Below are 27,334 nucleotides of genomic sequence, written 5' to 3'. Positions count from 1 at the left end.
GCAAAATCTGCCCCCCAGGTTCAAGCTATTCTTGTGCTTCAGTCTTCTGGGTAGCTGGGATTAGAGGTGTCCACCACCATGCCTGGCTAATTTTTTTTGTGTGTTTTTAGTAGGGATGGGGGTACCATGTTGGCCAGGCTGGGCTCAAACTCCTGACCTCAAATGATCCACCTGCCTTGGCCTCCCAAAATGCTGGGATTACAGGGGTGAGCCACCATGCCTGGCCAAGCTTTTTCATATAGCTTTTTAACCAATCTCCTGTTTTTGGCTCTATGTCTTGCCCCCGGACCTCTGATTCCTGAGCATTTTAGAGTTTTACAAATGTCATGGCTCCCTTCTCAGCCGAGTCACCCTCTGCGGGCACTCAGGTTTCAGTGTTTCCTCTACTAAGCAATTACTTCTGTGAGCTTCCTGTCTTCCAGAATTATGTTAAGATCTCTTATCAGTCACTGTTTCCTTTCTTTTTGTCCTTGTAGGTTAATGCCATGTTTAACCAGAAGTCTCATTTGCTTTGAAAAGTTGGTTATTTTGTGCAATTGAGATGATAATTATTCTGAAAAATGTTAAAAGTCGTATGAACTGCATTTTCTTGTATGGCTTTTCTTTCCTTGATAGGTGTTTTGCAAACATGACCCTTAATGTACAGTTGTGATTTAGAAATCGTATCAGAATTTCTTCCTGATCATTCCTTGTCTTCGGTTCAGAATAAACCTGTAAAAATGATTAGCAGCATTCTTTTGAAACTTGCTGAGGTTAGCATTTCTGCTTCATTTGTGGCTGCTCCGATAGAGACACCATTGTAACTGTAACCACTGGCAGCCTTTGGAAGTTTCTACATTGGTTTTCTTATTATGGAAGTTTGCTCTCTCTCACACAGTTTCTGATTCTTTTGCAGCAAGTGGAGTACCAGCAGGTCACATTGATTTATGTTATGACAACTTAACTTTGGACTTACCATTAAAAAGGATACAGGGCAGAATTCAAGAGCTGTTTTCTTTAGTAACAGGAATAGAATTTCCATAAAATTCCCAACTGTTCCTTTAATTCCAGTACATGGAACAGGTACTTTCTAATGGTTTATGATCATGCCTTACTTAGTGGACTGAAAGGTCTGCACACATTTTCTTATCCCAAGAGACCAAGTGGGGTGAGCGAAGAGGGGTCCCCAGCCAGGGAAAGGCTGAGCTTCAGGAGATGCTTCTAGTGTGCCCACTATAGACCACATGCCTTTCCTTGTGTGATAATTTGCTTGACCACTGACGTAGCTATGAAGCTTTTACAGATATGAATATAGACTTGGACCTTTACCTGCAGTTTAAAAAAAGCCAAAGTAGGACCTCAGGGCCTGTGCACTTTCCACTGTGTTAGCCAGAGCTTAGGGCCATTTTTCCAGCTGAGGCCCCATGTCTCCCTGTGCCTTGTTTCCAGCCTAGCCAGTGTAGCACAGCGGGCAAGCAAGAACTCTGGAGCTAGACTGCCTGCGTTCAAATCTCGATTTCACTGCGTCCCAGTTGGGCTCTGTGCCTCAGTTTCTCCATCTTTAAAATAGGGAGAATGATAGTTACTGTGGAATTAATATCGTAAGACATCTAGTAAACCCCATGGAGAAGTGTTTGCTAAATAAATAGGTAAATTTTACTGGACTTCTAGTCCTCCCACCATACTCAGTACTTAAAGGAAAACAGGAATTATCTTTGGGCCTTGCCAAAATGGACCGTGTAGATTAAAGTGGAGCTCTATGAAATGGAGATGTGTCTAGAGATGGGAGAGTTTCCCTTCTTACATGGAAGATTTGGGCCAGATGGGTGATATGCTTTAACTAAAATGTCACTTGTCAGTGTCAGCCCTCAAATGGGTGTTCTTAAGCAAAATCCAACTACTTACAAGATTTAAACCTAGATATCCTTGAATAGCCAATAGAGCTGTAGTAAGGGTGAAAAAATCCCAAGACTTGAATTGGAGTAATCAGATGAGGAATGGTAAAACAACCTAATTATTTTGTCTTGATTCTATAAAGTGAGAGGGCTGAGCTAGATGACTCCAAATGCATGTGATCTCTGTAATCATTAAACTTCCTGGTTTAGTCACCTTACTCAGGCCTGGAATGTAGATGCTAATGTGCTCAGATTAAAAATGGAATGATGCAATAGATGAAAATCCTTGTCATTTGCCCGATTAAAATTCCAAGGGCTGCCTATCTGACTCATACAAGCAACCATGAGATTACAGAGATCTTTGGTTATTGTTTGCATCCTTTTGACCACTGGCTACTGTAACTTCTTATCCCTATGTCGAACAAATCAATGACAGTTGGTGCATATTGCACTGCCGAGGTTACTTTTTTTTTTTTTTTTTTTGAGATGGAGTCTCACTCTGTTGCCCAGGCTGGAGTGCAGTGGTGCAATCTTGGCTCACTGCAACCTCCACCTCCCGGGTTTAAACAGTTCTCCTAACTCTGCCTCCCGAGTAGCTGGGATTGCAGGCACCCGCCACCATGCCCAGGTAATTTTTGCATTTTTAGTAGAGACGGGGTTTCACCATGTTGGCCAGGCTGGCCTCGAACTCCTGACCTCAGGCGATCTGCCCACCTCCCGCCTCGGCCTCCCAAAGCTGGGATTACAGGTGTGAGCCACTGCGCTCAGCCCAGGTTACTTTTTAAATGGGGGAATTAAATGCTGGGTGTGGTGACGCAAGCCTATAGTCCTAGCTACTCAGGAGGCTGAAGCCAGAGGATCACTTTAGCCCAGGAGTTCGAATCCAGCCTGGGCAAGAGTGGATGGAGTTCGAATCCAGCCTGGGCAAGACAAGATGTAGCGAGACTCTGTTTCTGAAATAAATCAACTAGTGGGGGAATTAAGATAAATAATGTCATCAATTACGGGCAGATGGCCTTCCCAGGATATTATCCTCAGCCAATGTGGGCTAGGGCCTAGCATGCCCATTTCAGAATACCAACAATTCCACCTGGTTTGGGGAACTGAATGGTTTGGGGAACTAAAGGTTAATTTTTGTTGGCTTGTGTAATAAAGGAGCAAGCTAAAAGTCATAGTCTGAGGGTAAATGGGCTGAAAAGGATGGGGATTCTCAATCTGGGAGACAGTTTTAATATGCTTATATCAATCTGAATAAAACATCTGGAGTAATTTTAACCGAGCCTCCTCTGCATTGTCGGCTTAAGTGAGACCTAATGGCTCGTCCACATGGCAATGGGTAGAGAGCACTGAATTCCAGCTACTCAGGAGGCTGAGGCAGGAGAATTGCTTGAACCCAGGTGGTGGAGGTTGCAGTGAGCTGAGATTGAGCCACCGTACTCCAGCCTGGGCAACAGAGTGAGACTCTGTCTCAAAAAAAAGCAAAAGAAAAAGAAAAAGAAATTCTTAACAACACAACAGAATGCTGCTGCTACTAATAGTTATCAATTGCGTTATCTATTGAGTATCTATTGCGTGGAGAAAGCAGGGCTGGAGAGCCAATGTCATGTATTATGAGCTGGGCCCTGGAATCAAACTTCCAGGATTGACCCCTTGCTGTCCTGTTTACGGCTTTGTGATCACGTAACCTTTCTGGGCCTCAATTTTTTCATCTATAAAATAAGAGTGGGCCGGGAGCAGTGGCTCATGCCTGTAATTTCAACACTTTGGGAGGCTGAGGTGGGTAAATTGCTTGAGCCCAGGAGTTCAAGACCAGCCTGGGCAACATGGCAAAACCCCATCTCTACAAAAATTAGCTGGGCAAGGTGCCACATGCCTGTAGCCCCAGCTACCCTGGGGATTGAGGTGGGAGGATCACCTGAGCCCAGAAGGCTGATGTTGCAGCGAGTCATGATTCCACCACTGCATTCCAGCCTGGGGGATGAATGAAACCCTGTCTAAAAAATAATAATAACAATAGTAATAAAAACAAAATGGGATTGGTAAATGCTCCATCCATGTTAGCCGCTGTTGTTAACACTGTTGTTATTGGTTTCATTAGCCAGCCAACGACTGTGGGAAGAGTGCAAGGTTGATTGTACCCACATATTGGGTGCTTTCTGGGTCCTTCTCATGCCGAGTATGATGAGTGAGAAGTGAGTGAATAAAACATCTCAGTGGCCTGGGACATTTCTCTTTTTTTTTTTGAGATGGAGTTTTGCTCTTGTCACCCAGGCTGGAGTGCAATGGCGCGATCTCGGCTCACTGCAACCTCCGCCTCCCAGGTTCAAGTGATTCTCCTGCCTCAGCCTCCCAAGTAGCTCGGATTACAGGCACCTGCCACCACTCCCGGCTAAGTTTTTTGTATTTTTAGTAGAGATGGGGTTTCACCATGTTGGCCAGGCTGGTCTCGAACTCCTGACCTCAGGTGATCCACCAGCCTCGGCCTCCCCAAGTGCTGTGATTGTTACAGGTGTGAGTCACTGCACCCGGCTGGACTGAGACATTTCTTATCTGTGACTTCCTTCTCTCCAGCAGTGATTCCCAGTGAGCACTGGTGACTTCAGTTCACTCTTTCTCAGGAATATTTTTTCCTGGGTCACTACCTGTGAACTAAAGATTTTCTGGCTTAACACTGTGAATAGGTAAACATTTATTGATCATTTTCTGTTAACCATGGGCTATTAGTTAAGAAATCTGATCTGTCACAAATGGAAGAATCTGCCCCAACATTCTTGAAATCCCGTTGACCAGGACGATGTTTAGCTTTAGTTAGTTCAGTGCTTCTGAGGAGCAGGGGGTTCACAGAGTTATGCCACCAGCATAAAAAACTAAAGAGAAAAGCCTGGGACTGGAAATTTGCAGAGCAGCTCCACTGGTTGAAAGTTGGCTTTGTTTAGTGCCCAACTTTGCAGAAGATTTTCCTCGGCTGAGTGGGCTTGGCGGAGCCCTGGTTTGAGAAGGTTGCTTAGCAATGAGATTTGGTGGCACCCAATTCTCAAGTAGTCAAGCAACCCATCAATTCCCTGCTTCCCCCTCCACTAACCCTCAGCTACCATCCAGAGCCTCCTATTAGACAATCAAGTGTGTGCCAGAGGGAGGGACCAAAGGGGTGGGGGGGGGGGAGTTTAATCATTGAACCAAGCAGGCTGGAGGTATTTAGTCCGCAGCACCTTGCTCCCCAAGAGGTCTGCCAGCCTGGACTGGAAGCGTGCAACACTCCAGAGTCGTGGGAGTGAACACTGCACAGGAATCTCTGCCCATCTCAGGAGAAACCAAACTTGGGGAAAATGTTTGCGGTCCACTTGATGGCATTTTACTTCAGCAAGCTGAAGGAGGATCAGATCAAGAAGGTAAGGAGGACCCACGAAGCTGAGAGATGCCCAGCTCCTTCTTCATGGACAAAACTGATTCCCTTAAAAAAAAAAAATCAGAAGGGAGTTAAGAGAGCTTATTAGAAAAGATACTGGGAGCATATGACCAGTAAAAGACTCACTGAGGGAAGAGGGAGTAATTCTCCCACACACCTGGGCATTGCATTACTGTCCTGAACCTTACATTTCACTCGGAACTTCCTGGCAGGTATTGGATGCGGAAGTGGGTGAGGAGGGTCTTTGGAAAGCTTGAAGAGGATTGTGTTTGCTGTAAGGGATGTTTGCTCTGAAAGGCCACAAAGGCGAGGAGAATCATTTTCAAAGAAGTTTTAAGAACTTTTGGAGCAGAAGGCTGGGCGCAGTGGCTCACGCCTGTAATCCCAGCACTTTAGGAGGCTGAGGTGGGCGGATTACCTGAGGTCAGGAGTTCGAGACCAGCCTGGCCAACATGGTGAAACCCTGTCTCAACGAAAAATACAAAAATTAGCCAGGCGTGGTGGCGGGCACCTGTAATCCCATCTACTCGGGAGGTTGAGGCAGGAGAATCGCTTGAACCAGGGAGGTGGAGGTTGCAGTGAGCCGAGATCGCGCCATTGCACTCCAGCCTAGGGGACAAGAGCGAGACTTCATCTCAAAAAAAAGAACTGTTGGGGAAGATCTGTTTATTCATGTATTTGAAAGCACATAAATGTGGGCAGCAAGAGGGTGTGAGTTGTAATAGACAGTAATTGAAATATCTATTATTGGCACCTGCTATTTGCCAATGGTACACTATTCATGGTGCGCATTATTTTGTCACTTTGCTCAGGGAACTTGTCTACAAAATTCATTCCAAAGTGGGCTGGTTAAAGGTTGCCAAGGGTCAACAGGAGGGACCTAGGGTTCTTTCCAGGCAGCTAAAACGAGCCCAGTCTGCTACTCTGGCCACACCGGCTGGCTGTCACGGCCCTGGGCAAAAAGTATCTCTCAATGTGCAGATGACAGAAGTCCTCCTAGCAGGAGGGCTTAGCCAAGGTCACCAAGTATTTAGGATGGAATGAGGATTAAACCCAAGTTGGCTGACTCTTCCTTCAATGCTCTTTCTTCTGTGCCATGACTCCCTCCTGCTTTTCAAAATGAACAAGGAGGCTGGGCACCGTGGCTCACGGCTGTAATCTCCGTACGCTGGGAGGCTGAGATGAGCAAATCTCATCTCAAACTTGAGGCCAGGAGTTTGAGACCAGCCTGGGCAACATGGAGCAACCCCATCTCTACAAAACATGTAAAAATTAGCCGGTCATGGTGGTGCGTGTCTACAGTCCCAACTACTCGGGAGGCTGCGGTGGCAGGATGGCTTGAGCCCGGGAGACTGCGCTACTGCACTCCAGCCTGGGTGACAGAGTGAGACCCTGTCTGAAAAAAAAAAGGAAAGAAAAGAAAAAAAAAAGGCCAAGCATGGTGGCTCATACCTATAATCCCAGCACTTTGGGAGGCCAAGGCGGGTGGATCACTTGAGGTCAGGAGGTCGAGACCAGCCTGGCCAACATGGTGAAACCCCGTCTCTACTAAAAATTCAAAAATTAGCTGGGCGTGGTGGAGTGCGCCTGTAGTCCCAGCTACTCGGAAGGCTGAGGCAGGAGAATTGCTTGAACCCAGGAGGCAGAGGTTGCAGTGAGCGGAGATCATGCCATTGCACTCCAGCCTGGACAACAGAATGAGACTCTGTCTCAAAACAAAACAAAACAGAGAGAGAGAGGAAGTGTGGCCCCTTATAGCCCTCAGGTACTTGGTGGGATAAACTCCCACTAAATTCTATTCATTAGAGAGTTGAGTTAGAGATTGTAGCAAATTTAAAAACATTATAAAGCAATCACTTGTTGACTAGATTCACAGAGCCCTCTACTGGCTACTTAAGGAGGCGCTGCCTAGGAATCCGCTTTCTTTTGTTATCTGCTTAGTAAAGGCACAACCTGCACGGTGTCTCTCCCACCCACAAGGGGGAGTCTTTGGAACCCTGAAACCTTTGATTCTGTAAACTTATTTCACTTCCTTGGGCCCCTTTGTGTTGGTTAACCTTTTGTACCCTAGGATCAGGCGGGACATGTTTGTCCACCAGCCCAGGTGCAGGCTCAGGAGCACACTGTGATGGGAAATGCAGCCTCTGCTGATGGGCTCCAGGTCCTTCTGGAAGGACAGTCAGCCTTTTTCAATGCCTGGAGCTGACCTCCCTCTCCCTGTGCAAGGCGAGAAAGTTGGAAGCACTTTTATAGCCACCTTAAGCGAGTGCCCCAGGAAGTCTCTGTGGTAGTGTGGGAGGCTGGTTTATGGCTGCTGGGCTGAGTCACGGTTCTGAGAACACTCCTCCCAACACGTGGTGGAAACACACCTGGTCAAAAGGCACAGCTCCTTTCTCTGCGGTCAGGCAGTGAGTCCCCTTCGTCTCTGTGCTTCCTGCCTCTAGAATTGTCCAGATCCTGGGCCAGACTTGCCTGCAAGGGTTACTACTGAGACCCTGGAACAATTTCTAAAAATCTTCCCATATCAGCATGGAAACAAAAATAAAACAAAATGAAAAAAATGAAAATAGAAACCACTCTTACAGATTCTTTTCCAATTCAATATATTGACATTATTTGACCTATTGATAGCACCAGGCCAGACCTGGTCACTGACCTGCGGATTGTTCATCCATAGGAAAACTGGGAGGTTTTCAGTGTGTATTTTTTACAGCTCTGTATGTCAACATTACAAACAAGTGGAAATGTTACTTGTAATTCCACCTTTAATTTACTTTTAATCTCAAACACTTTCATATTTGCTAGGTGGAAGCCTTCCTAGTTTTTCTTCATCCTGTATGTTTTTAGTTATGTTTGTAAGGTACATACAGTTCTGAACTGCTTCCTTCACTTACTGTTATAGTGTAACCACTTATGTAGATTTCTTCATTATCTTCATAATTATCATTACAATGTCTTCCTAATATCCAATCAAGTGGATATGCCGTAATGTAGTTAACCTTTTCCCTCTTGTTGGACATTTGGATACTTTCGAATATCCAGAGTTGTGTAACCATTACTACAATCTAATTTTTTTTTTTTTTTTGAGACGAAGTCTTGCTTTGTCTCCCAGGCTGGAGTGCAGTGGTGCGATCTCAGCTCACTGCAACCTCCGCCTCCAGGGCTCAAGCGATTCTCCTGCCTCAGCCTCCTGAGTAGCTGGGATCACAGGCCGCACCACCACACCCAGCTAATTTTTGTATTTTTAGTAGAGACAGGATTTAGCCGTGTTGGTCAGGCTGGTCTCGAACTCCTGACCTTGGGATCCGCCAGCCTTGGCCTCCCAAAGTGCTGGGATTACAGGCATGAGCCACCGTGCCTGGCCTCATTTGGATACTTTCAAAAACATTTTTAATAATTAAAATATTAGGCTGGATGAAGTGGTTCATGCCTGTAATCCCAGCACTTTGGGAGGCTGAGGCGGGATGATCACATGCCTCCAGGAGCTCGAGACCAGCCTGGATAACGTAGACAGACCTGTCTCTACAAAAAATACAAAAATTAGCTGGGCATGGTGGCACATGCCTGTAGTCCCAGCTACTTGGGAGGCTGAAGTGGCAGGATCACTGGAGCCCGGGAGGTTGAGGTTGCAGTGAGCTGTGACTGCACCATTGCACTCCAGCCTGGGCAACAGAGCAAGACCCTGTCTCAAAAATAAAATAAATAAAATAAAAGTATTGTTATGTTAAACCTTGGTAGAATTTTATTTTTATTTTTATTTATTTATTTATTTTTTATTATTATTTTTAAGACGGAGTCTTGCTCCGTCACCCAGGCTGGAGTGCAGTGGTGTGATCTCGGCTCACTGCAAGCTCTGCCTCCTGGGTTCAGGCCATTCTCCTGCCTCAGCCTCCCAAGTAGCTGGGACTACAGGCGCCCACCACCAAGCCCGGCTAATTTTTGTATTTTTAGTAGAGACAGGGTTTCACCAGCTTGGCCAGGCTGGTCTCGAACTCTGACCTCAGGTGATCCACCCGCCTTGGCCTCCCAAAATGCTGGAATTACAGGCGTGAGCCACTGTGCCCAGCCTTGGTAGAGATTTATGGTTCTCCATAGTCAGGATTATTTCCTGAGAATAGGTTCTGGAAATGAAAGCCCTGGGTCAAAGAGCGGAATTTTTTATGACGCTCATTCATAATGTGAGACCTTTGGACTAGATGAACTCTAAGGCCCCTCCAGCTCTCACCTTCTGTAATTCAGTCTTGAGTCTTGAATGTTTGATTTGCTCTTTCTAAATGAAACACGCTGCTGGTTGGCTTTCTTGCTTAGAAGATGTCTCCCATGATGGTTTGTGCATCTCTCCAAAAGTGGGCTTGGTTTTCTGCAGCACCAGTACTCTCCCTTAGTGCCTGGGACGTGTGTCCCTGGTTACACATACCCCACATGACTTGTTTGGATTGAAAATGGGTGCTTTTTGTCCCAACATATGTTTCACTTTTCCCTTCTAACAACTGTTCCTGGTGCTGTGGCAGATACAGAAAATCAAGAAGAAACTGTTGCTGAGTTGACATTCTTTCTGTTATAACCTTAACTTACTGAAAGAGCAGCAGCAAACCAAGTGCTCAATGACCCCATTAAACCCCAGTCGCAAATGACCCCAACTGGGCCTCAAAAAACAGGGCTTACACGGCAGGGATAACATTGTGTGGATGCCTGGAGTTTTTTGTACTCTCAGGCCAAGCAAAAATGATCAGTAGGTTCAGGGGCACTGTCTGAGGGCCCATTGGGTAGGAAAGAATCAAGTTTGGTTCCCACGTACAGCATCCCACCCTTCCCCAACCCCAATTACTTGGGTCACGTCCTTTGCATCCAGTTTTCTCGGTTTGTATGTGGCTGTGCCAACCAATCAGTCATAAACAGCCTTGGGGGAGCAGGAAGCCCTTAATGAAGGCTGACCTGGTTCCCTCCTGTTTTCTCAAATATGCTGAAAGCTCTATTGTCCTTTTTTGCTAATGGCTCTCTGATGATTTTCTGGTCTTTCTCTGGCCCCGGAGTCCCCGGAGCCATGGAACCCATTTCAGTGTCTTGGGTCTGTTCATTGTCATGGGACTGAGCTGGGTCCTGGCCTCTGAGGCCTGGCTGATGGCCAGGACCCCGTCCTAGCGCGAAGGTAATGTGAGCCCTGTGCATTTGGTATAATTTGTCTGTCGGGCTTATGCATCCCCAACAGAGCTGTGAGCCAGGCCATGGGGGTGAGGGATCTAGAGCCTATGTTACAGTCCCACGTAGCCACAGCTCCGCAGCCCTCTCACCTCACCTCTCACTTGGGGAGAAGAACTTTGGCCTTATGTGGCTGCTTCAAAGGGATGCTGTGGCAGTGAGAAGAGGTGACGTACATGGACGCACTCTGTAGACAGTAGCACATGTTCTTCACCCTGAATAAAATGCCCTTTCACCGGGCATGTGCCTGGGATGGAGCCTCCTGTCACCTGGAGGGTGGAGAGTGCTCAGTATGAAAACAGGGCTGGAAAGGACAGGGTGCATATGCCCCTGTCTCTCCTCCTGCCCCCATCAATAATCCATCCCAGTGAGCCTGGGCTCCAGACTGCCAGCACCAATTGATTAGTGTTAATTAGTGTGAGAGAGGAAGCTTTGCTGCTGTCCCTGATGTTACATATTACCGACAAGAGGACTGATTATAGCCATAGTGATTTGTATAACTTCCCTCCTTTGGGTATGGTCCTCTGTCCCCGTTTCCTGGTTACATGAGTGACATCCACTCATTTTCAATAGCAATTTGAGCTGACTTTAACAATTCAGCTTTATCTTAACTAGAACAACTCAGTTAAACCAAAATGGACATTTATGGCTGGGTGAGGTGGCTCACGCCTGTAATCCCAGCACTTTGGGAGGCCGAGGCGTGCAGATCACTTGAGGTCTGACCAACATGGAGAAATCCCATCTCTACTAAAATTACAAAAAAAAAAATTAGTCGGGCATGGTGGCACCTGCCTGTAATACTAGCTACTCAGAAGGCTGAGGCAGGAGGATCGCTTGAACCTGGGAGGTGGAGGTTGCAGTGAGCCGAGATCTCACTACTGCACTCCAGCCTGGGCGACAGACTGAGACTCTGTCTCAAAAAAAAAAAGGAAGGGAATTTAAAGGGCTAGATTTAGGCATTGCTTTTGGAAACTAAATTTAGCTCTGAGCTTCCTAGCAGCCAGTAAACAAAGAGAAACCTGTCTGGCTATATCTGTGGTCATCATTGGATGAAAGAAAGCTTCCATGTTTAGAAATCTGCGATTCAAGCTCTAGCTGGCCTTTTTTGGTGGAGAGGAATGGGACACTGGTGAGGGCCCTGAAGTGGGAATCAGAAACCCTGAATCCTTCTTAGTTTCTGCCCGCCCTTGTCTCATCAGAATAATGGGGGAATCATTTTTTCCTCAGAGTCTGCCCTTCAGAGAAGTAACTCCACACCTTCTCAGCCCTCCGTTCCATTCTGCTTTCCTAACTCCCTTCCCTGTCCTCTGCCTGATGAGGGGTCAGATAGGGAGGCTTTGGGAATCCACATCTCAATGCTGTCCCCAGAGTCAGGAATGCAGCTTGCAGAGGGATGTCAGGGCTTACGGCCTTGACTGGAGGGCGAGGGCCCCTAGCAGCATCCCTTGGTGGATGGTGTCTGTTCCAGGTGGACAGGTTCCTGTATCACATGCGGCTCTCCAATGACACCCTTTTGGACATCATGAGGCGGTTCCGGGCTGAGATGGAGAAGGGCCTGGCAAAGGACACCAACCCCACGGCTGCAGTGAAGATGCTGCCCACCTTCGTCAGGGCCATTCCCGATGGTTCCGGTGAGTGCAGTTGTCCACTGCCAGGGTCCCTGGCTCCTCTTGGCTGATGGGTGTCTAAAGTACCTAAGGTTTGCCCCTGTACCTTGGCTTCTCTCTCTAGGCCTCTCTCTGCCGTCCCACCCTCCCTGCCCCTCTGTGCTTCAGTCCTGCTGAATCCCTCTTGGTTCTGCAGCCCTAGGCACCTTGACTTCTCTGCCCATCGTGGCCTCACACATTTGTTCCCTCTCCTCCCGGAGCATCTCCATGTTCTTCCCTGGTGAGCATCAATGTGGCTTCTCCGTCTCAGCGTAGCGGTCCCTGCCTCCATCTAGGAAGTATCCCTGTGCTGGGCTGGGTGCTTGTCAGGGCACTTGTCACTTTGCTGTGTCCTCACTGTGAGTCTCCACCAAATTAACCACTCACTCCATGGGTCCAAGGTCTTACTCACCACAGTGTTCCCAGCACCTAGTGTAGCACTGGGAATGAGTAATGGAAGCAAGAATGATGTAGTGGAAATCATATTCAATGATAATTCAACAAATCTGGGTCTGAGGCCCAGCTCTGTCATTCTCAGTGACCTGAGGCAAGTGTTTAGCCTCAATTTGCCCATCCGTAGAATGAGAAATGGCCTATGTATCTGTTTCCCATGGCTGCTGTGATGTATTACCACAATCACAGTGGCTGAAAACAATCGAATATATTCTCTGACAGTTCTGGTGGATGGAAGTTTGCAGTGGGTCTCACTGGGCTAAAATTCAGGTGTCCGCAGGGCTGCGTTCCTTCTGGAAGCTTGAGGGGAGAATCCGTTTCCTTGACTTTTCCAGCTTCGAGAGGCCACCTGCATCCTTGAGGCATGCCCCTTTCTGTTCTCAAAGCCAGCAGTGTAGCCTCTTCAGGTCCCTCTCTGACCTGACCGTCTGCCTCCCTTCAACATTTAAAAATCCTGTGATCACGTTAGTCATGCTTAGATAATCCAGGATAATCTCCCAACCTCAAGGTCAGCTGATGAGCAATTTTGATCCCATCTGCAACCTTAATTCCCCTTTGCCTTGCACCCTCAGATATTCACAGGATCTGGGGATTAGGATGTGAGTATCTTTGTGGAGGGGGGGCATTATTTTGCCTACAATGGCCTAGAACTCTCTAGAGAGGATCTGTGAGGTCCCATCCAGCTCTTCCATTCTCAGCCTCTGGATGAAGCCATAAGAGGGAAAAGGGCTGCTACTGGCCTGGTGTGGTGGCTCAGGCCTGTAATCCCAGCACTTTGGGAGGCCGAGGAGGGCAGATCACTTGAGGTCAGAAGCTCGAGACCAGCCTGGCCAACATGGTGAAACCCCACCTCTACTAAAAATACAACAATTAGCCAGGTGTGATGGCATGCACCTGTAATCCCAGCTACTCGGGAGGCTGAGGCAGGAGAATCACTTGAACCTGGAAGGCGGAGGTTGCAGTGAGCCGAGATTGCACCACTGCACTCCAGCCTGGGTGACAGAGCGAGACTCCATCAAAAGAAAGAAAGAAAAAGGAAGGAAGGAAGGAAGGAAGGAAGAAAGAAAGAAAGAAAAGAAAGAAAGAGAGAAAGAAAGAAAGAAAGAAAGAAAGAAAGAAAGAAAGAAAGGAAGGAAGGAAGGAAGGAAGGAAGAAAAGAAAGAAAGGAAGGAAGGAAGGGAGAGAAAGAAAGAGAGAGAAAGAAGAAAGAAAGAAAGAAAGAAGAAGGAAGGAAGGAAGGAAAGAAAGAAAGAAGAAGGAAGGAAGGAAGGAAAGAAAGAAGGAAGGAAGGAAGGAAAGGAAGGAAGGGAGAGAAAGAAAGAGAAAGAAGAAAGAAAGGAAAGAAAGAAGAAAGAGAAAGAAAGAGAGAAAGAAAGAGAGAAAGAAGAAAGAAAGAAAGAAAGAAAGCAAGCTGCCATTTACTGAGCAACCACTGTGGTCATGGGGTGCTAGGGACTCACTGAGCCACATATTTCCTGTGACAACCCTGTGGTGTGGCTGTTCAGACAGAACCACCAAGGACCAAGGGGTTTCTCCCATGTCAGGGTCCCAGTGCCCAAACCGAGCTCATGAAAGAGCCTTGGGGCTCTTGCAGGAGCAGGGTCTGAGGTTTGGGAGCTCTCAGGGGGCTTTGATGGGATTAGTCGTGTTCTGGACCTCTCTGGAGCAATGCCTGGATCAAGGTAGCTTGGTTCTGCTGGTTGAGAGGCCCTGGGACACTGCACTGGGAAAGGCCCTGTGCCCTCACTTGTGGGTAGGTGCTTGGGGTGGACAGTGCCCTGTCCTGGAGGGACGTGAGCTTCGGAGAGAGACAGCCCTACTTTGAAATCTTGGCTCTGTCCTTGCCACAGCTTGACGAGAGTGCTGGGACGTGTCCTTGACAGGGCATCTGGGGCCCCTGGGAGGAAGCAGCTGAGTCATGTGGGGGAGCACCAGGGCTAAGTCCGCCTGGCTTCCTGGACTGCAGCCCCTCCTCCTGATACAGACAAGGTGTGTCCCCAGAAGCAAGGGAAGGTGGCCTTTGATGGTCTGGAGGCTCTGGGACAGGCGGTGTCCTCCTGGCCCTGGCTGCTTCTGAAGGTTCAGAAGTGAAACTAACTAAGTTATAGAAACTGTCTCGTCCTTAGCCAGGAAGATGCCCAGCTCCCCATCCCTGTCTCCGCAGAGTCTCTCACCACACAAAGCCTCTCACCAGTGATTCTGTTGTGCTGAGGTCTCTGGGCCCAGAGGCCCTAATAAGCCAGGTGTTCTTGGTAAATCGCGGCACCATACATGATTGTCAGGATTTAATGAGATCATGTGGATGGCGTGCTTTAACATCTCTAAAATCTTGTCCCAAGTCCTCCTAGCTCTTGTGAGCTGGTGGTATAATTTCATGATTACCGACAAAAAACAAACAAAACTCTCCTAATTCCTTATGGTGTCCGTTTCAGAAATGTATGCAGTTTCCAGAGAAGTCCTGAGTTTGCCTACTCCCATCAGGACCTACCTGTGAGGGAGTCACCTGTTTGAGCCTTAGTTACCACCCAGCCTTTTGGTCAGGGGGCTGCAGTGGTCTGTTCTGACAGGATCAAGTGCCTTAAAAGTGCTGTGTTAATGCTGGAGCCTTCTCTGCCAGTCATGGAAGGGGCATGGGAAGCGTGAGGGTGATTGTGATTCTTTGGCTTGACCCCTGCTGGCTCTGTTCCAGGCCTTAGCCTCCAGTCAGCCTCCAAGGCCAAATAGGCCTTGGGGGTGAGCCCGGGAGCCCTGAGGTCATCAGCCCGGAGCCTGGAGCGTTTCCTAATGCACACTTCCCTAGCCACTCCCCCTGGGGACTCTGAATCTCCAGGAATGTCCACATTCAGCCACTGTACACCTTTGGGAGACTCTGCACTGGGGAAAAGGAGGGAGTGAAGGCACCAGCCCCAGCAGTGACTTAGGAGAAGGGAACCATTGGGTCCAAGACAGGTCATGGAGGGTCCTCTGGAGCAGGCAGATTGGCCAAAGCAATCTACCCGGCTTAGGACACTGTTTTCCTTTTTCTTTCTTTTTAGAAACAAGGTCTCCCTCCGTCGCCCAACCTTCAGTGCAGTGGAGCCATCATAGGTCACTGCAGCCTTGACCTTCTAGGCTCAAGTGATCCTCCTGCTTCAGCCTCCCAAGTAGCTGGGACTACAGGTGCATGCCACTACACCCAACTGACTTTTTTGTCTTTTGTTTTGTAGAGACAGGGTTTTACCATATTGACCAGGCTGGTGTTGAACTCTTGGCCTCAAGGGATTAATTCTCCTGCCTGGGCCTCCCAAAGTGCTGGGACCACAGGTGTGAGCCACCATGCCTGGCCGCGGCTGTTTTCTTGATGTCTGTGAAGACCCTGAGGCCCCACAGACCGCTGTTGCCTGGGCAAGTCCTCCCTCTCCCAGGGTCCACTGGTTCCTTTTTTCTGAGGTCAGAGACAGAAGGGATCACACCATGTGGCGTCCATGAAATGGCACCTCGAGCCACTGGTGGAGTGAGGTGTTTGATAGTGATCGCGATGCGGACCGGGAGTGGGATGCCTCCGCATCGACACTGGCCAGGTCTCAGCACACACATCCAGTGGATGTCTCAGCACATCCCCTCCCACCTGATGGCAGCACAGCAGCCTCTTCTTTTGTTAAACCCTCAGTCTATTCTGGTTGGTGTCAGAGGCATTTGTCCCCAAAATCTCAGATCTTGGCACTCCCTAGCTTAAAATATTTCTGCGGCTCCCTCTCACCTTCCAGATGAAGCCCAAGCTCCTTGGGGTGTGATAGCTTTTCCAAATCCTTCCAAATTTAACCTGAGAACCACCTTCCAACCTCATTTCTGTGACAGCTGCCCTCCTTTGGCAAAAGCACACTCACTCCTATCGGATGCTCTCTCATTCCTTTGCCTGTGGTTCCTCTCCCTGGGACCCCTGCTCCTGGCAGCCTGGCAGCCTAACTCCCGCTCACCCTTCAACACTCAGCTCTGTGTCCCCTCCCTGGAGAGCCAGCTGCCTTTAACTCCCAGCTTTGATCTGGATATCTCTCCCTGTGCCTCTCACAATCTGAGCACTGGTCCTACTATATGGCAATGGTTGATTTATGCGCCTGTATTTCGGATCAGTTTCCCAGGGAGCACACCGTCTTTCATCTGTGCATCCCTAGCACCTGACACATGTTACTCAGCACAGAGTAGATGCTCAGTAAATGTGTGATAGATTGTGTGATCCACCCTACTTCCTACACAGCAAGACAGCATCTGGGAGAACGCTCTTACTTGGTGCGTAATAAATACTAATAAAAGTTGCATAGGATTAACTCCCTGAATTCCCTCACCAAATAATAAACAGCTCCATCAGCTCCTTTGCGGCTGATTTGGGAAGGTAAGAATTTCCAGATGTCTCCACAAAAACAAAAAATCGAGCTGGCTGTACCTTTGCTACTCTAACTATGGTCTATAGACCAGCAACAGCAGCAACATCATCATGTTGGCCAGGCTGTTCTTGAACTGCTGACCTCAGGTGATCTGCCCGCCTCGGCCTCCCAAAATGCTGGGATTACAGGCATGAGCCACTGTGCCCAGCCCCCACCTTTCAATTAATGGCATCTGTCTTGAGCTGGGCTGGGTTGTGTTCCAATGTCTCCTTTTGGAGTGGCTCTGGCCTAAAAAAATCAGCATCCTTGGCACCTCAAGGGCCATTGTTTGGTCCCTGTCTCCTCTCCCCTCCAGGAGTGTTTTCCCTCTGCCCATAGGATCATCAGCTGCAGGAGGCTGGCTGCTCCTTGCCGTGCACCCTGTCTTCCCCCTCATACCTTTATCAGAGTTTCCCCAGGCTGGGAGTACCAGCTCTCTCTTCCTGGTGATGGCATCCCAGGATGGGCTCCACCGTCGAGGCCACCTCTCATACCACCACAAGGACTGTGCTCACATTGGCCTTCTCCAGTTGAAATGCACATTTCTACAGCATGAGCCAGTGGGTTGGGCTCAGGCTGCAGAGTCAGGCTGACTTAGTTCACATCTCAGCTCTGCGCCTTACCTTGAGGGCTCTGAGAAATGGCCAGAGTCCTCAGCCTTGGCAAATGGGCATAATGATACCTAGTGGCTGTGATTTGATGACGTTGATTATATGTCCAACCTCTAATGCAGAGCTTGCCATATCTGTAGTAGACCCTCAATAAATGGAAACTGAATATGTTTCTTAATAGAAAATGGGGAGTTCCTTTCCCTGGATCTCGGAGGGTCCAAGTTCCGAGTGCTGAAGGTGCAAGTCGCTGAAGAGGGGAAGCGACACGTGCAGATGGAGAGTCAGTTCTACCCAACGCCCAATGAAATCATCCGCGGGAACGGCACAGAGGTACCTGGCAGGTGGCTCCTGTGACCACAGGGAAGGCGGTGGCATCCGTGTGTGGGGAAACCACACCTTAGCCCACGTCCTTTGCTTTCTCTTCTCTGCAGCTGTTTGAATATGTAGCTGACTGTCTGGCAGATTTCATGAAGACCAAAGATTTAAAGCATAAGAAATTGCCCCTTGGCCTAACTTTTTCTTTCCCCTGTCGACAGACTAAACTGGAAGAGGTAAGGCCAGAGCCCGCGGAGGGAAGCAGCTGTGCAGGAATTGGGGCTTGGGGAATGTGGGCACAGGTGGGAGTCAGGCTGCACACAGGAGAGAACAGCAGGAGCTTTGTTGTTTGTCTTTTTCTTTTCTTTTTGTTCCTGATGAGGTGGCAGTGTGAGGCAGAGAATTTGTTAACACAGTGGCCTTGATTTTATGATTAACGTGGGCACAGCTCGGGGGAGTAGAATGCTTTTTAGTAGCTCTCAAACCTTGGTGTGAGGAATTCCTTGGAGGGCTTGTTTTAAGCACAGATTGCTGGGCCTACTGGAATCAGTGGTTCTGCAAGGAGGCCCTAAATTCACCTCCCTGACAGGTTCCCGGGAGATGTGATGCTACCTGAGGCCTGCACTTAGGACCACTGACATAGCCAACTAGAAGAAGCATGGGAAGGCTGGGGACTCTCTCCCTGTAGTGAGCCCTCAGGAGGAGGATTAGAATGGGGGCACTGGAGGGCCGGGCACGGTGGCTCATGCCTGTAATCCCAGCACTTTGAGAGCCCGAGGCAGGTGGATCATGAGGTCAGGAGATCGAGACCATCCTGGCTAGCACGGTTAAACCCCATCTCTACTAAAAATGCAAAAAATTAGCTGGGTGTGGTGGCAGGTGGATCATGATGTCAGGAGATCGAGACCATCCTGGCTAGCACGGTTAAACCCCATCTCTACTAAAAATGCAAAAAATTAGCTGGGTGTGGTGGCAGGTGCCTGTAGTCTCAGCTACTCAGGAGGCTGAGGCAGGAGAATGGCGTGAACCCAGGAGGCGGAGCTTTCAGTGAGCCGAGATTGCGCCACTGCACTCCAGCCTGGGCGACAGAGTGAGACTCCGTCTCAAAAAAAAAAAAAAAAAGAAAAGAAAAGAATGGGGGCACTGGAGGAGTGAGAATGTCCTGGAGCAGACACAGAGCCTGGGATACGCAGTCTCAGCTGTGCCACCAGCCAGGCCGGGGTTCCTGGTAACTCATCTCTGTGTGTCTCAGTTTTCAATCTGTAAGCAGGAGGAAGCTAACCCAATCTTATGTGAATAAAGACAGCAAATAGGGGGACGTTCTGGGGCCAGGTTGGGGGAGTTACTGTCAAGAGTCTAGTCTCCCCGGGCCACTCCTGTCTGGGTTGGGGACCCTGATCAATCTCCTCCTCCTGGCCCCCCTGGTTACAATGCCCAGCTGACAGTCACATTGACCTCCTTGGGATGTGCTTGATATTGTTGGCTTGAGTCACTTATTGGTGTGGAATAGTGAAAGGGAATGAGCTTTCATGTTCCACACACATGGCTTTGAATCATGGTTCGGGACAAATTGTGTCTCCTTGGGCCAGTTCCTTAATTTCATGAGCCTCTTGTTTTCTCTTTGAGAAAATTTTATTTATTTTTATTTTTTTCTTTGTAGAGATGAGGTCTCACTATGTTGCCCAGGCTGGTCTCAAACTCCTGGGTTTAAGTGATCTGCCTGCCTCCGCCTCCCAAAGCGTTGGGATTACAGGCATGGACCGTTGTGTCCCGCCTTGTTTTCTCATTTGTAAAGCAGGGATAATAACATCTGTTCGTTGGCCTGAGGTGAAGCTTAGGCAAAGCATTTGTAAAGCGTCCAACACTGTGGTTGGGCCTTACACAGTAGCTGCTAGGCTGTGGTGACTGTCCCTGGATTACTTGTCTCTTTGTGCTTTTGTATCTTATCCCTAAATTCAACAGAGGTTTTTGGAGGGCAAGCAGTGCCCGCCAAGGGCATGGACCTTCCCCGCCAAGGTCTCTGACAATGTGTTGTATTTAATACGTGCTTGATAACTATCTCACAGTTGAAAGGTGTCAATCATTTATTTGATTCCATCGTGAGAATTTGCCATCATCTATACAGGGGACAGGCTGAGGTTTACTTTTTCATTCTTTTATAAAGAAAGGACTGAGAAAAATAATATAAAGAAGGTTTCAGGGGCCTGGCATGGTGGCTTATGCCTATAATCCCAGCACCCTGGGAGGCTGAGGTGGGAGGATTGCTTGAGCCCGGGAGGTCCAGGCTGCAGTGGGCTGTGATCACGCCACTGCACTCCAGCAGCATAGGTCACAAAGCGAGACTCCATCTCTAAAACAAGCAGCCAGGTGCGGTGGCTCATGCCTGTAATCCCAGCACTTTGGGAGGCCGAAGGGGGCGGATCACCTGACATCAGGAGTTCAAGACCAGCCTGGCCAACATGGTGAAACCCGTCTCTATTAAAAATACAAAAATTAGCTGGGCCTGGTGGCAGGCGCCTGTAATCCCCGCTACTCGGGAGGCTGAGGCAGGAGAATCACTTGAACCCAGAAGGTGGAGGTTATGGTGAGCTGAGATCATGCCACTGCATTCCAGCCTGGGTGACAGCACGAGACTCTGTCACAAACAAACAAACAAAAAACAACAAGCAAACAAAAAAGTTTCCAGGGAATGTTTGGGTGAGGCCAAAGGGAGCTGGTTGGCAGAGAAAGGTCCCAGGATTGAGTAGATGTGTGTGCAGGGGGTTGGGAATCAGGCCCCTGGCTGGATCCTGTAGTGCAGGTGGTGGAGTGAGAGTGTGCCAGCTGCTCTTATTAGAGAGCTCTGGAACAGAGACTCCAGGAAGAAGGAAGAAAATTCTCAAGCTCTGTGAGAATTCATTCAACTTTAAGAATTAAATGCACATGCTTTCTTGATAGCTTGGCAGTGGAGGGTGTGAATGTACGGTTTATCCATCCAGGATTTTGTCATTTATCTATGTTGAATACCCACCAACATCTTTCTCAATAATAATGATAAAAGCACGTGCCTCCGGTTTTGACACTGTACCTTGCACTGTGCCAAATGCCTTGTGTGCGTTATCTTGTTAAATCTCCCAAACAATTCTAAGAGGTAGATGTGATTATCTTCATTCTATATTTGAGAAACACTGTGGCTTAGTGAGGTTAAGAGACTTACACAAAGCCACACAACCAAGAGTACCCCACCCCAAGTTCATAAGCTCCCCAACCACAGTGCCTTTCCAGAAAGACACCACTTTAGAACTTCATTTAAAATGGCGGCAGGTGCCTGAAAGCATTTTGATTCTTTTTTTTTTTGAGCTCTGTCGCCCAGGCTGCAGTGCAGTGGTGTGATCTCGGCTCACCACAACCTCCGTCTCCTAGGTTCAAGCAATTCTCCTGTCTCAGCCTCCTGAATGGCGGTATTACAGGTGCTTGCCACCACACCTAACTAATTTTTGTATTTCCAGTAGAGACGGGGTTTCACCATGTTGGCCAGGCTGGTCTTGAACGCCTAAATTCAGGTGATCCTCCCGCCTCAGCTTCCCAAAGTGCTGGGATTGCAGATGTGGTGAGCCACTGTGCCTGGCCCATTTTGACCCATTTCGTGTCATATCACAATAAAGATCTTTCAGGTAAAATTTAAACTAAGGAAGGGCATTTAATTATATCAAGGAGAGGCCGGACACAGTGGCTCATGCCTGTAATCCCAGCACTTTGGGAGGCCGAGGAGGGCAGATCACCTGAGGTCGGGAGTTTGAGACCAGCCTGACAACATGGAGAAACCCTATCTCTACTAAAAATACAAAATTAGTCGGGCGTGGTGGCACATGCCTATAATCCCAGCTACTCGGGAGGCTGAGGCAGAAGAATTGCTTGAACCTGGGAGGCAGAGGTTACAGTGAGCTGAGATGGCGCCACTGCACTCCAGCCTGGGCAACAAGAGTGAAACTTCGTTTCAAAAAAAAAAAATTGTATCAAGGAAGGGAAAAATGCTTTTTTCTCATCACAGTCTAGTCAAATATATTTATATTTTATAAAATTTCCTTGCAAACTGCCTTTCAATAAAATCTAAAGTTAAGTAGTAAAGTTCCAACCACAAGAAAACTCATTCCTGATAATACTTGAATGTGGGCTCGTGCGGCAAAGCTATTTAAGCAGGGCTCTGCTGCAGGAGTGGGTTTGGTGACACTAGAATAAGGGCTCCTGGGGAAGATGGGCTCTGTTCAGCTCCGTGACTGCAGAGGGATGGAAAGGGGAAGGCTATGTGAAGAGGTGTGATTAGGGTGCTTCTTTGAGAAATTGAAAATGATTAAAGAAGGTAGGTGCATGAGAATTATTATTATTATTATGTTTAACCCATAGCCAACATCATAAGAGCGTGAGAATTAAAATAAGTCACTTGTTTTTTTATTCTTGTTTTTGAAGGAACAGAAAGTCTTAACCAAAGAGAAATTTCTTTGTGTGTGTGTGTGTGTTTTCTGATAATAAAATAAATGGTAATACTTTTTCAAGGTTAAAAAAAAAAGAGAGAGAAGGAATGGAAAAGTTTAAAGAAGAAAATAGAAATCACCACTCATCTCAATATTCAAATATTCCCACCAGTAGAATTGTGGGTTTTTCTTTCACTCATACCTATATTAAATACAAGTGTTATCCTGTATCTATAGTTTAGCAAATCTATGGTTGATTCTAGTCACCAAATATTTGAGACAAAAAGAAAATGTACAGTTGTATGTAATTGCCTTTTTAATTTAGCATTCTATCACAAGCATTTATCCCTCACTTCCCCCATCCACCTTCCCTGCAACAGGGATTTTTGAAGAAAGCCACCCTGTGCATCTCTCCCCACTCTGTCCCAGGAGGCAGGGATGTTGTCACAGCCTATGAGGGCGGAAGTTAGGGAGAGCTGCCACACGGCGGCGCTGTGGTGCAGGGAAAAAGCCTGAGGGCTGGTCCAGAGTCAGAGACCTGCATTCGGCTTGGGCTCTGTCCTTAACTCGCGGTGAGATTCAGAGCAATTTTCTCCCTCTCTCAATCCCAGGGTTTTAAAATCCATAAATTAAGGGAAATGGAGCAGGTGTGGTCAGGAAGTTTGTGAGCCTGGGTCAGCTGCTCTTGACTGAGAGGACTTGAGCGATTCTCTTTTAACTTCCAAGTTCTCTTCCAGTCTGAAAAATTCTATGATTATTTGCGATTTCAGACACGAAACTCAGGAAACACCATTTGTAAGCAATGATTGATAATGCAAATTAAGAACCATTTTTCTTTCTTTCTCTTAAGAGATGAGGTCTCGCTATGTTGCCCAGGCAGGCCTGGAACTCCTGGCCTCAAGCGATCCACCTGCCTCAGGCTCCCAAGTAACTGGGACTACAGGTGCGGGCCACTCTGCCTGGTTGAGAATCGTTTTTCTAAGTTGAAATGAAGTTCCTGAGACAGTCCTGCAAAGTTACACCATGTTAGTTCTGTTTTGTGGACCTGGCAAACCATGCATTCTGCATGTATAATACACCAGGTATTTTCATTAGAGCATTCCTTTGAGAGAGGTAGGGAGACGATATTTCCATTTTGCAGAGGAGTAGACTGAGGCTCAGAGAGGTTAAACGACTTGTCTAATGTCTCATGAATCTAAGAGCTCTAACTTTTCAATAATTACTCCTTCTGCTACCATAGATTTCAAACCACTCAGATGAGAGTAATAGTCATTTAAATTATTAGAAAAGGCTGCAGAATCAATGTTTTAAAAAATTGGGGTGATTCAGCTTAGAGAAGAGAAGGCCATGGGGGATGCATGTAGGCATGAAGTTTCTGCAGCTCAGTTGCACATCTCAGCACTTCTTTCATTCAAACTGGACCTGAAATCTTCTCCCAGGGTGTTCTGCTTTCGTGGACAAAAAAGTTTAAGGCACGAGGAGTTCAGGACACGGATGTGGTGAGCCGTCTGACCAAAGCCATGAGAAGACACAAGGTGAGGAATTCACCTCGGTGTGGGAGGCTCTCCCAGCCCTAGCTCCTTTCTCTTGGGTTGGTGGGGCTGGGGGTGAGGTGAGGGGGTCACATATGGTGCCTGTATGGAGGGAGAATCAGAGAAGGAATTGATCTTAGAAAAGGTCCCACTGTAGTACAGATGTGGCCAACTTGGATGAACCCACAGAGCCTTGGTAGGCGGGGCTTGCACCAATCCCTATTGAAAGGTGGCCAGCTCATCCCTGGGCCTCCCCAGCAGCCACAGCCCTCTCCGGAGGTCTTGGTTAGATCTGATGCTGTGTGTAGGCCCCACACGCCCTCCTCTCTGAGGCCGAAAAGATCACATACTTTCCGGGCTGGTTCCATATTCTTTCTGGGCTGGTTCTCTATTTCACTGTTCACTCCCTGTCCATTAAATATCCCTATTTGTTGAATGTATTTTACAATAATTTAAACTACTGCAAAAGCAAGACTCGCTCCTTGCTGAGCTGGAAAGTACACAAACCCAAATTGCTTGTTACCCTGACAGCAAGAGGCATGTTTTGCTGCATAGCCTTCCAGCCTTTCTTTCTTTAAAGCTGGGATCTTATTCTTTTATAGCCTGCATTTTCCCTTGTTGTTTTCATTTTACTTTTTTTTTTTTTTTTTTTAGAGATGAGGTCCTGCTGTGTTGCCCAGGCTGGCAGTGCCTGGCACTCCATCCTCGAATTCCTAGGCTCAAATGATCCTCCCACCTCAGCCTCCTGCATAGCTGGGACTATAGGCATAAGCTACATGCCTGGCTCTCATTTTACTTTAAAATGTTCTTCCAAACTTTGGGGGATGTTGGTGCAATAACCCAAGCTGACTTGGCGGAACAGGAAATCCAGACAGGAAGTCACCATGCCACACATGGGGAAGACTTGGCCGAGTCTGTGCCTGCTGGCTGAGTTGTCCCTGTGGGTGAGGACTTTGGTGTTTTCTCCTGGAAATGCCACTGGATAAACATGCTTTCCTCGTTGTCTTCCCAGGATCCCACAAACAAAGGCTGAAACCTGGGTGTGATGTGTGCCTGTAGTCTCAGTTACTCGGGAGGCTGAGGCAGGGGGATCACGTGGGCCCAGGAATTTGAGGCTGTGGTGTGCTATGTTTGTACCTGTGAACAGCCATCACACTCTAGCCTGGGCAACATAGTGAGACCCTATCTGTAGATTAAAAAATAAAACATTTTTAATTAAAAAAACATCAACAACAAAAAGCAAGGGCTGGAGTCCTGGTGGCCTGTCCCTCATATTTCCATTGCAGAGGCCTTCACCCACAAACAAGAGGACGGGCTCCCCTCTTCAGTTCCCGTCGGCTCTTCCTCTCCTCTAGACCCTGAACCTTGATGAGGCCTTGCTCCTTCAGACAGACCCAGCAGGCAGGATCTAGGGATGTCTCAGCAGCCACCTTCACTGCCTGCTGCCTCTGTGGGGAAGGAGGGAGGGAAACACCTCCTTCCCACCTGCTGATGCCATCTGCCCTTGTGTTCGGCAGGACATGGATGTGGACATCCTGGCCCTGGTCAATGACACCGTGGGGACCATGATGACCTGTGCCTATGACGACCCCTACTGCGAAGTTGGTGTCATCATCGGTAACTCAATTGGACTGGTTTTTTGAGGGTAGGGGAGAAGGGACTGTTTGGGAGTTTCATTTCCGTGAGCTCTGAGTGAATTCAGCAGGAAGGGCACTGACACTATTTAGGGGAAGCAACATAGGGACATGAAAAATTCATTCATTCATCCATTCGACAAGTGTTTACTGAGCACCTGTTGTGTGCTGGGCCCTGGGCTTGGCACTGTGTTCAGAGTGGGGAGTTCCTGTGCTCCTGGAACTTTCAGTGGGGAGGTGGGTGAGAGGCCTAGAAGCCCTAAGCTATTAAGATAATTTCAGGTGGTGGTTAGCGTGAAAAAAAAATAAACAAAGAGAGTGATGTGACTGTGAGTGGGATGAGGCGTCAGGGAAGCCTCTCTGAGGGGTGGCATTTGAGCCGGGACCTCAGTGATGCAAACCAGGGAGCAAGGTGGAGGCCCGAGGGAAGGGAGTCCCTGCCAAAGGAAAGAAGACACCTACAGGCTTGGAGATGGGAAGGGGTCCAGGGAGGGGGCACTGGGGGAACCCTATAGCCGAGTGGTGTCCAGATGAGGTGAGTGAAGGCTGAGAGTTGGAGGCCATTCAAGTGAGAGGGAGAGGACAGACTGGGCAGATTGCACAGGATGCGGACACAGTCACTGTAAGGTCACCGGCTTATCCCCTGAGGGAGACTGGAAGGCACTGGGGACCTCTGGGTGGGGGATGGATAAATGGGTGCGCATTTTATTTTATTTTTTTATTTGAGATGGAGTCTTGCTCTGTCGCCCAGGCTGGAGTGCAGTGGCACAATCTCGACTTACTGCAACCTCTGCCTCCTGGGCTCAAGCAATTCTCCTGCCTCAGCCTCCTGAGTAGCTGGGATTACAGGTGCTCACCACCATGGCTGGCTAATTTTTTGTATTTTTAGTAGAGATGGGGTTTCACAGTGTTTGCCAGGCTGATCTCAAGCTCCTGACCTCAAGTGATTCACCCGCCTTGATCTCCCAAAGTGCTGGGATTACAGCCATGAGCCACCACGCCTGGCCGGATGTGCATTTTTTAAAAGCCCATTTTGGCTGCTGTGTGGATAATAGATTACTGGGGACAAGAGTGGAAGCAGGGTGACCATCCAAGAGACCACTGGACTGTCAGGCAAGGTGCACTGCAGCTGTGGACCAGGGAGGTCGTGGTGCAGTGGGGGTGTCCAGTGGGTGTCTCCACACCAGAGCTAGGGTGTCTGCTGGAGGAATGTGTGGGAAGGCAGTTTGGGGTACAGTAAAGCTGAATGGCTCTGACTTATAGGTTGTTCTTGAATATCCCCTTCTCCTTTTCCCATTCCTTTACCACTCCCAGGGAAAGTTCTGAATTGCTTTTTCTTAATGTCCCTCAAGATCCTCCTCAGCCTGGCTTTCCTGAAGGGCAGGTTTTTAAAGCTGAGGGGCTCCCTCCACCCTTCTGTTTCCAGGAGCCTCAGAATGGATCAGGCCCTTGCCAGTCATGGCACCCGTCTGTCACTGTGGCTGCGTCTGGTAACCACAGATTGGGGGGCCACGCCTAAACAGTGTCCGTGCATTTCTGAGAAAAGCTTTTTCCAAATATTACATTCTGCTTTTCTATATTTCTCATTTTCCATGTTGGCATTTAAAATACTCACACCAGAGTATCAGCCAAGGGAAGATACTGGAAAAAACAAACAAACAAACAAAAAAAACCCCGAAAATTCAAACAGCTTTATTGAGGCATAAAAGTCCTCCGATTTTAGGTGTACTATTCAATGATTTGTAGTAAACGTATAGTTTTGTAACCATCACCACGATCCGATTTTAGAACATTTCTGTCCTCCCAAAAGAGT

The 27,334-nt window shown here is 48.1% G+C and overlaps 1 protein-coding gene and 1 long non-coding RNA gene across 3 annotated transcripts in view; one reads left to right on the top strand and one right to left on the bottom strand.

Annotated features, from left to right (window-relative positions):
• Positions 1–108: 108 nt before the first annotated feature.
• LOC129006688 (uncharacterized) lies at positions 109–17,496 on the bottom strand. Its single transcript, XR_008492052.1, has 5 exons — positions 17,378–17,496; positions 10,584–10,748; positions 7,937–7,995; positions 7,650–7,795; positions 109–1,538 (listed from the first exon to the last, which is right to left on the bottom strand). It is a non-coding gene; the product is annotated as an uncharacterized LOC129006688 (long non-coding RNA).
• Positions 5,097–27,334, top strand: part of HKDC1 (hexokinase domain containing 1) — a 46,487-nt gene continuing 24,249 nt past the window's right edge. Inside the window, exons 1-6 of one of the 2 annotated variants that reach the window (XM_054436633.1) lie at positions 5,097–5,263; positions 11,948–12,110; positions 17,771–17,919; positions 18,021–18,140; positions 23,795–23,890; positions 25,405–25,504. In XM_054436633.1, the coding sequence (XP_054292608.1) occupies positions 5,201–5,263; positions 11,948–12,110; positions 17,771–17,919; positions 18,021–18,140; positions 23,795–23,890; positions 25,405–25,504 (691 nt within the window). In that variant the 5' untranslated portion in view covers positions 5,097–5,200. The remainder of the gene's footprint in view (positions 5,264–11,947; positions 12,111–17,770; positions 17,920–18,020; positions 18,141–23,794; positions 23,891–25,404; positions 25,505–27,334) is intronic. The other variant, XM_054436634.1, reaches the window with a different exon arrangement.

The sequence above is a fragment of the Pongo pygmaeus genome, chromosome 8 (assembly GCF_028885625.2).
Source record: "Pongo pygmaeus isolate AG05252 chromosome 8, NHGRI_mPonPyg2-v2.0_pri, whole genome shotgun sequence".
Classification (NCBI taxonomy): Eukaryota; Metazoa; Chordata; class Mammalia; order Primates; family Hominidae; genus Pongo; species Pongo pygmaeus.
The sequence above is the reverse complement of the archived record's forward strand: the minus strand, read 5'-3'. Positions and strand labels throughout refer to the sequence as shown.